This window comes from Periophthalmus magnuspinnatus, chromosome 6, assembly GCF_009829125.3.
Source record: "Periophthalmus magnuspinnatus isolate fPerMag1 chromosome 6, fPerMag1.2.pri, whole genome shotgun sequence".
Classification (NCBI taxonomy): domain Eukaryota; kingdom Metazoa; phylum Chordata; class Actinopteri; order Gobiiformes; family Gobiidae; genus Periophthalmus; species Periophthalmus magnuspinnatus.
The window spans coordinates 32,296,432-32,310,841 of NC_047131.1; the positions used below are offsets into that span (position 1 = coordinate 32,296,432).

Sequence of the window (14,410 nt, forward strand, 5' to 3'; positions counted from 1 at the left end):
CCGCCTGAACCCAAAATGAACCTTTTATTGTGTGATTTTCACACAGGCATATTTCTGGGCTGCCCGCACTCTGCGTTTCCACGTGATGTAAACAAGGGTCCTTCAGACAGAAATGAAGGCTAGCTGCAAAATGGTCACCTGAGATTTAAATATAAAACAACATGAAAATACCAAAAAGAAAACTTTTCCTTCTTATAATTTTTGCTTATGTTGCATTCTCACTTTATGCTGCGTATAACGTGTTCTTCAGCACCAAAGCGATTTCCCGCGTTCACAGAGTGGTGAACAAAGACACCGCTCCGCAGGGTAGATTTTATATTAATCTTTTATATAAATGTGTTTTATGTGATATGATGTATGATGTGATTATTAGTCTCTTAATATTTGTATAGATGGCGTTAGAGATGGAGGAGCTGCTCCAGTCGTTGCAGATGAGTGGAATCCGTGGGAGAATGAACAGGTGGATTATAACTCAGCTCTGAACAGAAACAGAGAAGGCTTTAAACAGTATTTGGACAAGAACAAGATCAATAAAAACAAACCTAAACGATACAAGGTGCAGGTTTGGGGCAAAGCTGCTATAGGTGCGTGTCTTTAATGTCAATGAATCAGTATAACTTTATATAGTAGCATTATTATATTTAATGATCATCAAAATAATATGTGTGATCTGTTTCCTGCAGGACTTTACCTTTGGGAGCATGTTTTAGAGGGATCACTTAACCCTACAGACAAAATAGCTCAATGGAGAGAAGGGGAACTGCAGTGTGGAAAGGTTGATTACAGGTAATGACTACAGCACCGAAATATTGACTCTCAGATTGCTTAATAATTTGCTTCTTGTCATTTTTTCCTCATCTAGTTTTTACACAGGGCCCGCTGTGGTCCAGGGCCATGTACCGTTGGACATGAATAGTTTGGTTTTGGTTTTGAACGGCCGTGAACAACAAAAAGTGTCCTACTCAACACGGTGGTTAGAGCATGTTCAAGCTCTGGTACACTCCCGCACCGTGTCCCATGTGGCTGTGGTCCTGCTGGGGAATGAGCAGTGCAACAATGACTGGATAGGTCCATATTTGAAGAGAAACGGAGGCTTTGTTGATCTTCTGTTTGTAGTGTACGACAGCCCGTGGGTGAATGACAAGGATGTCTTCCAGTGGCCCCTTGGTGTTGCGACGTAGGTCACATTTAAGCAGTAATGGATTTTAAAACACAATGCAATATAATGTAATTCAAGTGTTCTTTTTCTAGATACAGGCAATTTCCTTTGGTTAGACCAAACGCCCAGCTGATCACATCAAACAGACCATACAGCTGCAATTTCTTAGGAACTGTTTACAAAAATTCCTCCAGAGAAACTCTTCTACAGGTTCTGTCCGAGTCTGGCTTGGACAAAGAATGCATTACCTCTGCCCGTGAAAAGTAAGTGTTTTTATTTACTTTGTGGAAAATGACATTAAGTATTAAGGGTTTTATATACACTACCAGTCAAAAGTTTTTTGTTTTTTTTTCTTTATTTTTACTTCTTTCTACATTTTATAAACACACAGAAGACGTCAAATATGTGAAGCAAGATATATGGAATTATGTAGCAAAGGAAAAAAAAGTTAACTTTAGCTACTCTCTAAATATTTGTTTTATAATTTATATTCAAATCCTCAAAGTAGCCACCCTTTGCTTTGTCAAAAAATATTTTGTAGAGTTTTTTTCTTTACTACATAATTCTATATATCTTGCTTCATATATTTAATGTCTTATGTATGTATCTAAAATGTAGAAAGTAGTAAAAAAAAATCCTGAAAAACCATTGAATGAGATGGTTTGTCCAAACATCTAACTGCGAGGGTATGTATGCACCAGGTGGCTCCCTCAGGAAACAACAGACAGTCTGCAGCGGTACCAGGCGGCTCTTGCCCAAAGCGAGCTCACCCTGTGTCCAGTTGGATTCAACACAGAGTGCTATCGCATCTATGAGGCCTGCTCTTACGGGTCGGTGCCAGTGGTAGAAGATGTCCAAACACCGGGGACATGTGCGTCAGGGTCCACCGCTCCCCTGCGTCTGCTCAAAGCCGCCGGAGCACCATTTATATTCATCAGCGACTGGAAGGAGCTGCCGTCCATCTTAGAGCGAGAAAGGGCGATGAGTCAGGAGCAGAAGGTGGACCGGAGGAGAAGGCTGCTGGAGTGGTACGGTAGCTTTCGTCAGCAGATGAAAGAAAGGTTCACTGAGGTCATTGAAGACGCCTTCTTTAAAAATGCCTGACGTGTTATTAGTTACTCAGTATTATTATTATTATTGAGTCTTAATGTGGTAGGTGGAGCTCTGTGACTACTTTTCTGGTGTTAGTAGTGTGATGTATTTTCATGACATCATTTTCTGTTGTAAAGGTGACAGTCGGCCTTAGTCTCTGAACTTAATCAATCGTCGATCAGACTTTTTATACAGTGTGCTGTTTACAGTGGTGGAATGTTAAGTTAAGCTGCCTTCATATTACACTAGTTAATTCATTTCAAGATAGTTCACTGATAAATAATTATATATATATATGAGAGAATTATTTTGGCTCTGAGTCAACGTTCAAAAACATTATTTAAGTGTTATGCGTTTGTGGATTCATGTCATAAAGATTATCAAATCATCTGCATGTTCATATTACACATGGGCGCGTGGGAATATTTTATTAAGTCAGAAACCTTTCAATGTTTTGTATTTTGGTATTTTTTCTAAACTGAGTCGGATAAGAAAAGTGTAATGATCCCCCGAGTGTGACATGTGGTCAGGTGTTACTCCCTTTTCAGGTTTAGTGCAACCAGATTAACGACATTTGTGGTTTCAAATGTGTTTAATGTCAAAGAGGTTTAAACCAGAGTGTTGTGCTAAAAGTGTTGGTGAAAAGCGTAAGACTAAGTGAATGTTGGTGTCATTTTGCCTTTTTAGTAACTACATTTCAAATATATTTAAACGTATTTATTTTAGTGCTTTGGTGCATGACTGTTTTAAGAGGTGCAATGAAAATAAAGTTAAAAAAAAGAAAAAAAGTACTTATTCCTGTAGATGGCGCTGCAAACACATAAATGTACACAACAACTTTCACTGCATTTCTTTAAGTTTGCAATTAACTAAGTAATAAGTGTCCTCAGACTTTTGTTACTGAAGCTCAGTGAATATTTGATTTAAATCTTTAGATTGGATTTGATTAGAACTGGAGTTTTTTTTCCCCTCTTTTATTATAGACTTGAGTAAACTAAAGAATGTGCCTCTGTGACAGGCTCTACTGCTCAAACTGCACTGATTTAGTCTCTTAAAAACAAAACGTTGCTTTTGTGTCGTGTGTGTGTGTGTGTGTGTGTGTGTGTGTGTGTGTGTGTGTGTGTGTGTGTGTGTGTGTGTGTGTGTGTGTGTGTGTGTGTGTGTGTGTGTGTGGGGGTGTGTGTGTGTGTGTGTGTGTGGGGGTGTGTGTGTTGTGTCTGTTTGTGTGTGTGAATCAGATCCCTCCCTGTCCTTCCTCTCCTCTGCTCCAGCTGCTCTGCTGCAGTCGGCCTGCTCTGTGTCTGCTCTGCCTGTCTGCCTCTCCTGACTGCCTGCCCTGTCTCTCCTGTCTGTCTGCCCTGCCCCTGCCCCTGTCCCTGTCTGCCTCTCCTGTCTGACTGTACTGCCTGTTTGCCCTGTCCCTGTCTGCCTCTCCTGCTTGTCTGCCCTGTCTGTCTGCCCTGTGTGCCTCCCCTGACTTCCTGCCTCTCCTGTCTGCCTGCCCTGTCCCTGTCTGCCTCCTCCTCCTCCTCCTCCTCCTCCTCCTCCTCCTGCTGGTGCCTCCTCCGCCGCTGGGAGAGTTGGGGTTGGGGAGAGTTGGGGAGAGACGGTGGAGGGCGCAGATCCGGGGGGAAGTGCGGGTCCCAAACTGGAAACGACGCAAACCTGAGTCTCTGGACGGAGCCTCCGCGTCTCCATTACGCGTCTGGACACGGCACGGAGCGCGCACACGCCGCGGCGCAGACCCTCAAACTTGGGACAGTATTTGTCGTGCTCGTGGGGCTGGACTGAGGCTGCTCCACTGTCGCCCTGTTGGAACAAGGCTCAGGCGAAGCGGAGAGGACAATGAAGGACTAAACGCGCCCGTGGCCTCGATCCGCGCGTTTAAAAAGTGCTGCTCACTGCGTTTTGTGGCGTTTTTCTCCGTGTGGTTCGTGCGATGCGCCTGCTGCTGTAGAAGCCGCTTGTTGACAAACAGTTTTTGCAAGTTTCCAGCAGCAGCAGCAGCAGCAGTGTCCCCGAAGCGCAGGCAAAATGTCCACGCCGAGGTTCAAAAAGGATAAAGAGATTATCACAGACTATGAAAGCCAAGTGAAAGGTAAGAGATCCTTTGTAAACTGCTGTGGATTTGCTTGTAAATGTCTAATTGTGCATGTGTACTACCTGCATGAGTCATAGCGCAGATGCACGCAGGGATTTCACGCAAAGAAACGCAGGGAAAACTCTACCACCCGCAGATTTACGCGCAGCACGAATCCACCCGCACCCGCGTTTGTCCAGGAAAATCTCCAGCACATGCTCCTCTGCTGCCACGTTTTATGTCAGGATTTAAAACTGTGGGGCTTCAGTGACCAGCAGTGAGTCTGTGTGAGTCTGTGTGAGTCTGTGTGAGTCTGTGTGAGTCTGTGTGAGTCTGTGTGAGTCTGTGTGAGTCTGTGTGAGTCTGTGTGAGTCTGTGTGAGTCTGTGTGAGTCTGTGTGTCCATGTTACTTCATTTAGACCAAGAGCAAAGCCAGGACAGATCCCCTTTGCCTCTCTATTAACTATTGATTGTCATTGATAACCTGTTACAGCCAAACTGCTCCAAGAACAGTTTACAGAGGAGTTCCAGCTCAGTGCAACACTTTAATAGCACCTTTCCCACGGTTTAGTTTAAAAAAAACACACAGGTTCAGACAGCACACCTCCACAGAAAGGAAAACACCACTTGAGCTTGGAGGCTTTTCAAAAACGATGATGTTCTAATGTGGAAGAAGTCAAATCTGCAGTCAGTCCAGGTGGCCCCGCGCGCTCGGAGCACACAGCCGCCCCGTAACCGTGATGCGCAGGTGTGTGAGTGTGTGTTGTAATGCCGTCCTAAACTGTCATCCTCCTTCAAGCCTCACTGTGCAGGTCGCAGAAGGAGCCAGCAAGTCCCTCGCTCCGGAGTAACCATGGGGATTTGGCCCGGAGCCAGGCAGCACTGTTCCTTAGCACCCTGGAATACCACCTATGATGTGTGTGTGTGTGTCCCCCCTCCTCCCACGTCCAGGGAGAAGCAGGGAGGGGTCAGTGGGGGTTGGGGCAGTGTGTGTGTGTGTGTGTGGAGAGAGGGCAAGTGGGCAGTGCTCCTCAGGGAATTAAAAGATTGCATGTGTCTGAGCGCAAACCCTCATTTCCAAAGAATGTCCGTCTGCGTCTCTTCTCCCCGTGAGGATGACTAAGAGCTTTGAGCCTGTAATCGAGCGTGATGCAGAGTCACACAGGAGGCTGAACCAGAGATGACGAAGCTTCCCATTTGTCACAGCAACTCCGGTGGGGTAATAACGGCGGCAACCTGATGCTCTGGGTGTTTGCACATCGACGCCGCTTCGTTTGTGCTTCTTTTTATGGTTTTGATGAAAGCCGAGGCGGTTATGAGGCGGACGGGAGGCTCGGTGTGTGTTGTGTTTGGATGTTTCAGAGCGCACTTCACATGGGAGTGAATCATTTGCCTAAAATACTGTGCTGGTTCGTTTTGAATTGCAAATAAACTGAGGTTCCACACCTTGTTTAAATACACACACAGCTTTGTGTTTGTTCGTTTTACTCCAGTGTTGAGCGTTTTGTGTGACGAGGGTTCATTTGTTAGAGACAGACTCATTATCTGGACAATGTTTGGACTTTTTTAGCTCAGTTATTGGTCTTAAATCTCCAGCTCAGGCCGATATTTTGTTGTGCCCGGCCAAAAAAGAAGTCGCCACCTGGATTTAACTGAGCAAATATGTACGAGGCTCCTGTTGGGTAATTACTGCAGGGGCCATTATCTTTCGGCAACAAGTTATTTAACCCCAACTGCTGCAATGAGTCGTTTCTCATTTTTTTAAACAACCATGTCCAAAGACACGTCCTGCGGTCATGGAAAAGATGTTCATCGAGTCAAATCATTGGCGTCAAGCAGAGAAAAAACATCTAAGGAAATTGCAGAAACTACTAAAAGTCCAACACATGATTAAAAACTGGACAGTGGAGACACATCGACTTCGAGAAAGAAACGAGTCCGGAAAAACCTCCTGAATGAACAAGATCGACGACACTTAAACGTTTGGTGAAATCAAGTCGAAGAAAAACAACAGTAGAATCAGGGTCGTGTTTAACAGTGAAAATAAGAGCATTTTTTAAAGGCAGTTCGATGAAATATTAGAGTGTGTGACTTTTTTTTGGCCAGGCGGCGTATGAACACTTAAATACAAAGAGATCACTGCACAAAACATGGCCACACACTCTTTTATAGGTCTGTGGTAAAAAAGAAAGGGGCTTGTGGGGAGTGTAGTGAATTTAAACGGCTTTATTGTGTGGAAAATTATCCAAATCGGTTCTGCGTATTGGCGCTAAAACATCAGCGAAGTTAATAATCAGCCGTCGGTTTCTCTGGATTCTAAACATATTGGTCGATCTCTGACTTGGATTTGGTTTAATACCCACATCCTGATCAAACACAGTTCCCGTCGCATCTACAAAGTGTTTTCGTTTTTTGTTTTTTGTGCAGAAGTGAAACGAGAGCCACGAGAGTTTAAAGTGATAACGAGTGGATCACATCTGCAGTGGAGCAGAACAGCTCCAGGCCAAGTCTGCAGAACACACGCAACAATTAGAACAATAAGCAGCCACAAGGACAAACAAATGAGCTCTGGCTGCGTTAAAGATGTGTATGATCCATCACAGCAGGTCTGTTGTTCTGCTGTACTTCAATGGAATGGTATTTTTAAAGCTGTAGTATCGAAATCGGTATCGGAACCTCCAGAGTCGATGGAGCTGGACGTGCGCACATGGTCAGGCTGGATCGGTGTGTCTCTGGTTCGGTGTCCGTATGTGTTTGAAACAATCTAGAAGAAAACGTCTGAAGTGTCTTTTCTCTGCAGACTCTGGTGATTTAAAGACCTTTATCTTCGTCGGCAATTATCACGATTTATAGAAAAACGATTATTGTTGACCCCAGTTTCTCTTGATTTCGTAAAAAAAGCTGTTCCTGAATTAAAAGTGGTCCTGCAGTGTGGAGAATCGGTGCTGAATCGACACACACGTTCTGGAAAAACAACAACAATAACGAGGAATGTGTTCAGACAGTGGAATTTTCTGGAGCTGCTTTGGTCTCAGTGCATTAAAGTTGTGAGAGGTTCAGATTGTGGTGCGTTGCCAGATCCTCGGTGGAACAGAGTCTTGAGTTGGTTTGGTGTCAGTCTGCAGAGAGTTTCGTTTAGTTATATCGTTTTTTTTTAGTTGATCTTCTGGTTCGACATATAAATTGATGTATTAAGATTATTCATTGGTTGTAATCGACCCAGAAAGTCTCATAATGTTTGAACTTTTAACACATTTGGATCAGTTTTGTCTTATTTTATTTATTTTTAAGGAAATAAATGCTGTTTTCAGTCTGGGAATACGATTATCACATAATACTTATTAAATTTGCTGACAGTTTAAAAATGTTATGGATATGAATAATTATCATTTTAATGTTTTTAACAGGTTCCATATTTAAACAACTGTGAAAGTCGCTTTTTCTGCACATTCTGGTGACATATTGATGAATATGAATGATATTATTGAGATTGTCTCATCTCTAACTGGTCTCTGTTGAAATCTGGTCTTGGCAGATACGTAAAGACAAAGTCCCAGTCTGTGGAGCAGTTTGGAGCAGATTGAAGCAGTTTGGAACAGTTTAGAGCAGTTTAGAGCCTTTTGGAGCTCTTTGGAGCAGTTTGGAGCTGTTTAGAGCAGTTTAGAGCCTTTTGGAGCTGTCTGGAGCAGTTTGGAACAGTTTAGAACAGTTTATAGCTGTCTGGAGCAGTTTGGAGCCGTTTGGAGCTGTTTGGAGCATTTTGGAACAGTTTAGAGCCTTTTGGAGCTCCTCGGAGCAGTTTGGAGCTGTTTGGAACAGTTTAGAGCAGTTTGGAGCCTTTTGGAGCCGTTTAGAGCCATTTGGAGCAGTTTGGAGCAGTTTGGAGCAGTTTGGAACAGTTTAGAGCCTTTTGGAGCTCTTTGGAGCCGTTTAGAGCCGTTTGGAACAGCTTGGAACAGTTTAGAGCAGTTTGGAGCTGTTTAGAGCAGTTTGGAACAGTTTAGAGCCGTTTGGAGCCGTTTGGAGCTCAGGGTCACGGCTCTTACAGCAGAATCCCGTCTCTCTCTCTGCGGGGGTCCCGTCCTCGTTCCTTCCTTCTTCTGCCATTGAAACGAGCCTCAAACCGACAGCTCCAGTGTTTGTTCTCGCGGTGATTTAAGGCTGTGGCAGTGGATGGTTACAATTACAAATCCTCTTTCCATTTCTGCTGCAAAATCCAAACTCTGCCGCCTCATGGACCCACAGCCCAGACGTCGCACACATGTGGCATCTGCTCCGTGCGGTCAGGACATCTCTGATTTACACACACTTTGATGTGAAGACTCCAGTTTGTTTTCTACCTATTTATTTATTTATTTATTTATTTATTATCACAAGTCGAGGCCTGGGACCATATTGAAATTTGGGGTCACGATTATCTTGACCAAAATTATTGCGATTATGATCATTATTAAAGTTGCTGACGGGCTAAAAACATTCTGGATATGAATAATTTTAAGTTTAAAATTAAGGATAACTTCAATATTTAAGCAGCTGTTATAGAATTGTACTTTGTTATAAGTGAAAATGACTTTAAATGCATAATATTGTTAAAAAAAAATAATGAGCTGGAATAAATAAACAGCAGAATGAAACAGTTTAGTTGTTTGTTTGCATCTGGAGTGAGTCAGAAAAGTTATTAATTCAACCTTTTATGGATTAAATCTGATCATAAAGACAAAAAAAAAAAGCAAAAATGTCCCAGTAGAGCAGAAAAATGTGCATAAATATAAAAAAACACATTCAGATTTCATATACTGAACAAGTCCACATAGTGATTATATTGACAGGACTAATCACCTAATGGCTGACCACTCCCACTGACCACTCCCACTGACCACTCCTCCTCTGACTCCTCCCTCGTCTCCTCACATCACCTCTCTCTGTGCATATCGATACGTTGCAGTCGATGTCGTCATCATTCCCTGAGAGTGTGACGCTAACTGGAGGCTCTGCTCTGTCTGAGGGTTGGTTAGACTTTAAATCGCTCGTGTTACGTTCTTTTCTGATCTGTTTTAATGTCGTTTCCTCGTCACAAACAGACCTGGACTTGTGTTGTTTCTTTTGTTTCATTCTCACATGTTTAACACACAAAAGCTGCAGATTTAGGCTGAGTTCTTCTCTCAAACAAGAAAGAAAACACCCTGTTCCACCTTGTGATGTCATCGTGTGGCGAAACAGGAAGTGCTCCGCTGTGTTTTTAAACTCCACACACCTTCATTTCTAGAATCATTTGGATCATTTCAGCTCCTGGAATTGTCAATCTTTTCTCAACAAAACGGTAAAAGGAGGAGCTGCTCACTTGAAAACTACCACTTTATGACATCACAAGGTAGAACAGAGCGTTTTGAGCTTTGGAGATGTAGACGGACTGATAAAAACGCACAATAAACACAACTCCAGGTCTGTTTTTGAGGTGGTAACAGCATTAGAACATGGATTAAACCTCACAAGAGTCAATTTTGTGCGATATGGGACCTCGAATCTGACTTAGCCGGAACTACAACAGGTAAACTGATTTGTGCTGTTAAACAAATCCCTCTCAAATAACACGACAGTTTGAAGCTAGCAGCATTAGCCAACAGTTTTTTTCAGTTAGTCACTCATCAAACTTTTAAACGGGACCATGAACGCTCAGATTGGCTCCTGAAAATCCCCCGTTTGATTCAATTTTTGCATTTTGTTCTCAAGATTTCAGACTTTTTTTTGGTTTGCTAATGTGTGCCAAACATCCTGCCACGCACATACACGCAGAACACCCCCAGCCCTGATGTAACGCGAGGACGTCTGAGCGAACAACTGACTGAACAGACAGTTGTTGACTTGTTGCGTGTTGTGCGGCGGTCAGCGGGGCTATAATTAGACTCCACTCTCGTCAGGGTCAAACAATGTGGCGAGCTGCGGGCTTGTCACGACGTCGCCGGCTCCTGGATTCGTGATGTTTTTTGCGCCGTCGCTGTCTGGAGAGGCGCTGATGGAATTTAGAGGCTGACAGAGTAATGGCATCCCAACACCTTGCCAAGCACTTCTGCGCCGCATCACACTCCGTTCACACACTCGCCATCTGTTTTAGCCGCTCCTCCCTCCTTCCTCTCGCTCTGTGTGGAGTGAAGTTTGGCGTGGCTTCGTTCGGGTTGCTCGGGCGCTTCAGGGGACGACCGAACGACTTGGAAAAAAAAATGTGTGATTGTGATTTTTCAGACGAGCATTACGGTTAGATTTGCGATTTAAAGTTTATGTTCCAGTTGTGTCTAAACAAAGAGGCTAAAAATGACAAAACAAACACAAGAATCACATCAGAACTAGAGAGAGACTAGTTTTAAGTCTCGTCTTAAGACCCACTTTTACTCTTTTTTACTGACTTTTAACTCTGCGTGAGTCGTATGGTCCTCTGTTGTCTTTTATTGATTTATTCCTATTGATTTTATTTGCTTGTTTTATTTGATTATATTGTTTTATTGCTTTTATATACATATTTATTATTTAAATTTTGCTATTTGATTCTAGTCTAAATGTTGATTTACTTAGTTGTTTTTCTTTATAATGTTTTTGTGCAGCACTTTGGAAACTGCATTTGTTTGTGAAATAAAGTGGATTAGATTGGATAGAGATCGATATGTTGTTTTTTTTTTCCATGGCTGATATAATTTGTTTAGAATCCAGAGAACCCGAAAATCGACGAGCTTTGGCGATGTTTTTGGGCTGAGGAATCAGAAGATGAAGAAGATTGGCATTGTCAGTGAACACAACTCACAAACTAGGATCTTTGGTGATAAAGTGCGACATAAAACGCTCAAAAATGATATAAAAAGTAGAAATATAGCTCTTATAAATACAAATAAGGGCATGTATAAAGTTAAAAAAAGATATGCTTCAAAATAAAATAGTCATAGAGGTAAATATATACAATATTTTTTCCCAAATTGTGTCATTTAAATTTACTATAAACTCACCGACACTGATTTTTTACTAGTGTCGTCATGTTTTCTGGCGTTAAATGTTCAAATAAAGCTTCGTGTGTGATCTTTAAGCGGAAGATTTAAGGCTGATACGGCAAAAAGTGTGAATATCGGCCCAAAATATCGGTCACCTGGTACATCTCTAATGAGAACGTGTTTGTACAGGTGTGAGCTACAGGTTTAGCAGTTTTTACGCAGAATAAGACCCCAGGGAGACGCAGGAAGGGCATCTGACACACTGGGACACTTCAGAGCCTGTTTGTACAGATGTAAACTACAGGGTTAGATGTTTTTACGCAGAATTGGAGCGGATATGTTGTTTGTGGAGAAAACAATGATACTTCAAAGATTGCAGCCTTTGCGATTTGCCAATTTTGTCCATTTAAATTGCGTTTTCGATTCATTTTGCGATTCTTTTTGCAGCTTTATCTCCTTCTCTATTTCTTAAAGCTTTCATTCAGGGCGCTGAGGTGTTGGGTGCTGGGTGGGGTGAATGTGTGGGTGCTTTTACATGACTCAGAGCTTATTGACAGCACCATCTGTGGATACTCTCTTGTTTTGGCAGTTTTAATAACACTTTACCCTCCCCACTGTGCTTTTCAGAGCAGACACAAAGGCCAGTCGGACATTACGGCCGCCCACCGCCGCCGCAAAACCTCAAAACCTTCCCTGCTCCCACGTCGTAGCCTTAGACAAACACGGGCAGACTTTGCATTCAATTTACATTTTCCAAACCTAATGATTGTCACTTCATCATTAGCTTAACAAATACTGAAACGCAAAGACTTTTATTGCCATTAGTTAAAACAGTCGGATGTGTGTCGTAAAAGGAAAAATTAAATCTGTAACTGGACAAAAGGTTCAGATTAAAGCTGGACACTGCCTTAAATCTGTCTAAAGGGACCTCTCTGCACTCTATGGGTCCTGTCTGCGCTCTATGGGTCCTGTCTGCTCTCTATGGGACCTCTCTGCACTCTATGGGTCCTTCTATGGGTCCTCTCTGTGCTCTCTGGGTCCTTCTATGGGTCCTGTCTGCTCTCTATGGGTCCTGTCTGCTCTCTATGGGTCCTGGCTGCTCTCTATGGGTCCTGTCTGCACTCTATGGGTCCTTCTATGGATCCTGTCTGCGCTCTATGGGTCCTGTCTGCGCTCTATGGGTCCTGTCTGCTCTCTATGGGTCCTGCCTGCGCTCTATGGGTCCTGTCTGCTCTCTATGGGCCCTTCTATGAGTCCTGTCTGCTCTCTATGGGTCCTGTCTGCTCTCTATGGGTCCTGTCTGCTCTCTATGGGTCCTTCTATGAGTCCTGTCTGCTCTCTATGGGTCCTGTCTGCGCTCTATGGGACCCCTCTGTGCTCTATGGGTCCTGTCTGCGCTCTATGGGTCCTGTCTGCGCTCTGTGGGTCCTGTCTGCGCTCTATGGGTCCTGTCTGCTCTCTATGGGTCCTGTCTGCGCTCTATGGGTCCTGTCTGCGCTCTATGGGTCCTGTCTGCGCTCTATGGGTCCTGTCTGCTCTCTATGGGGTCCTGTCTGCTCACTGTGGGTCCTGTCTGCGCTCTATGGGTCCTCTGTCTGCACTCTATGGGTCCTTCTATGGGTCCTGTCTGCGCTCTATGGGTCCTGTCTGCGCTCTATGGGTCCTTCTATGGGTCCTGTCTGTGCTCTATGGGTCCTTCTATGGGTCCTCTGTCTGCGCTCTATGGGTCCTTCTATGGGTCCTCTGTCTGCACTCTATGGGTCCTGTCTGCGCTCTATGGGTCCTGTCTGCGCTCTATGGATCCTGTCTGCGCTCTATGGGTCCTGTCTGCTCTCTATGGGTCCTGTCTGCGCTCTATGGCTCCTCTGCCTGCGCTCTATGGCTCCTCTGCTTGCGCTCTTTGGGTCCTCTTTTATCTGAGGGAGTTCCTGCAGCCCTATACTCCACCCAGAGCCCTTTGGTCAGAGGTCAGCTCTTGTTGTCTATGCCCAAACCCAAGCTTAAAACGAGAGGTAACGGAGCCTTTTCTGTGACACTAGAATAGCGCCCTCTGCCTGTCAGATCCTCTCAGTCTTTAACACCGTTTAAGATTAGCCTGAAAACCCACCTGTTCTCCCGTCTTGCTAGTATGAAATGCCCGGGAGATGTTGGTGTTTTGTTCTTTTTCTATATATCGTATTATCGGTGGATCTATTTTTGAACGTGAAGCACTTTGTTCAGCTGAAGTTATTTTAAACGCGCCGTATAAACAAACTTGAATTAAAGTGCCCACCTATCACGAGTGTCGCCTTGTGTAAATTGTTGAGTACTTTTTATGGGCTCTGGATTATGGGTTCTGTTTCGTATTAACCATTTGAAAGAACTTCTGGAAACAGCCGGGTCATTGGGGGGTTGCTGCTTTCTGGACGCCTTTCATTCCTCCAAACCGCCGCACACGGGATAGGGCCTCGGCATATGGGCAGACAGGAAGCCAGACAGACTACGTTTGACCACCGGGGCCCTGCCACTGCATGCCACCCAGTCGGGCCCGGATTAGACCGACGAGAGCGGGCGGGGGGGATGGGCAGAAGACCAGCCGCTGTGAGGTCAGTGCAGTGAAGAAGACGCAGGTTATAAGATGCTGGCGTCTTGGGGGAGTCGCTTTAATCTGTCTGTGTGTTGGTCTAATTCGTTTGACAGATGTAAGCGGGTTAGTGGCAGTGAAAGCTTTTAAGATGAGGGTAAACAAGGAAGTAAAGGCGTCTCTAGCTCGGAAATTCGCCTCGTGTTCCATCAGTATTGGCCGATATCGGAGGGTTTTAGCAGTTAGAAGTGTTGGCTGATATCGAAAACAAAATTGCAGATATTGTGGTACCAATATTTTTCCAGTGCTTCCCCAGTCCCACAAACAGTAACAAATATTATATAAGTTTATTTTACGAACTTTACTTGAACTTGAGGTGGATTCGTGAGTCTTGTTGTGAAAAAAGCTCGTGGTGACAGTTGCTGAGTTGAGCGTTTCTCTACTGAACCCAACGCTGTCGAATCCCGCTCTCGACATAAACGATAAATTACACGGGCGCTACGAGAATAAGGTCGTAGCATTTCGACATTAAAGACGCAATT

At 44.0% G+C, this 14,410-nt stretch overlaps 2 protein-coding genes across 7 annotated transcripts in view; both read left to right on the forward strand.

Annotated features, from left to right (window-relative positions):
- Nucleotides 1-96: 96 nt before the first annotated feature.
- On the forward strand, nt 97-3,023 carry rxylt1 (ribitol xylosyltransferase 1). Its single transcript, XM_033967678.2, has 6 exons — nt 97-306; nt 393-584; nt 684-786; nt 863-1,177; nt 1,252-1,422; nt 1,861-3,023. The coding sequence occupies exons 1-6, from the start codon at nt 162-164 to the stop codon at nt 2,261-2,263; spliced, it is 1,329 nt and encodes a 442-aa protein (XP_033823569.1). The 5' UTR covers nt 97-161; the 3' UTR covers nt 2,264-3,023.
- A 795-nt stretch (nt 3,024-3,818) lies between these two features.
- Nucleotides 3,819-14,410, forward strand: part of srgap1a (SLIT-ROBO Rho GTPase activating protein 1a) — a 142,275-nt gene continuing 131,683 nt past the window's right edge. For all 6 annotated transcript variants that reach the window (XM_055222624.1, XM_033967676.2, XM_033967677.2 and 3 more), the window contains exon 1: nt 3,819-4,349. In XM_055222624.1, the coding sequence (XP_055078599.1) occupies nt 4,286-4,349 (64 nt within the window). In that variant the 5' untranslated portion in view covers nt 3,819-4,285. The remainder of the gene's footprint in view (nt 4,350-14,410) is intronic.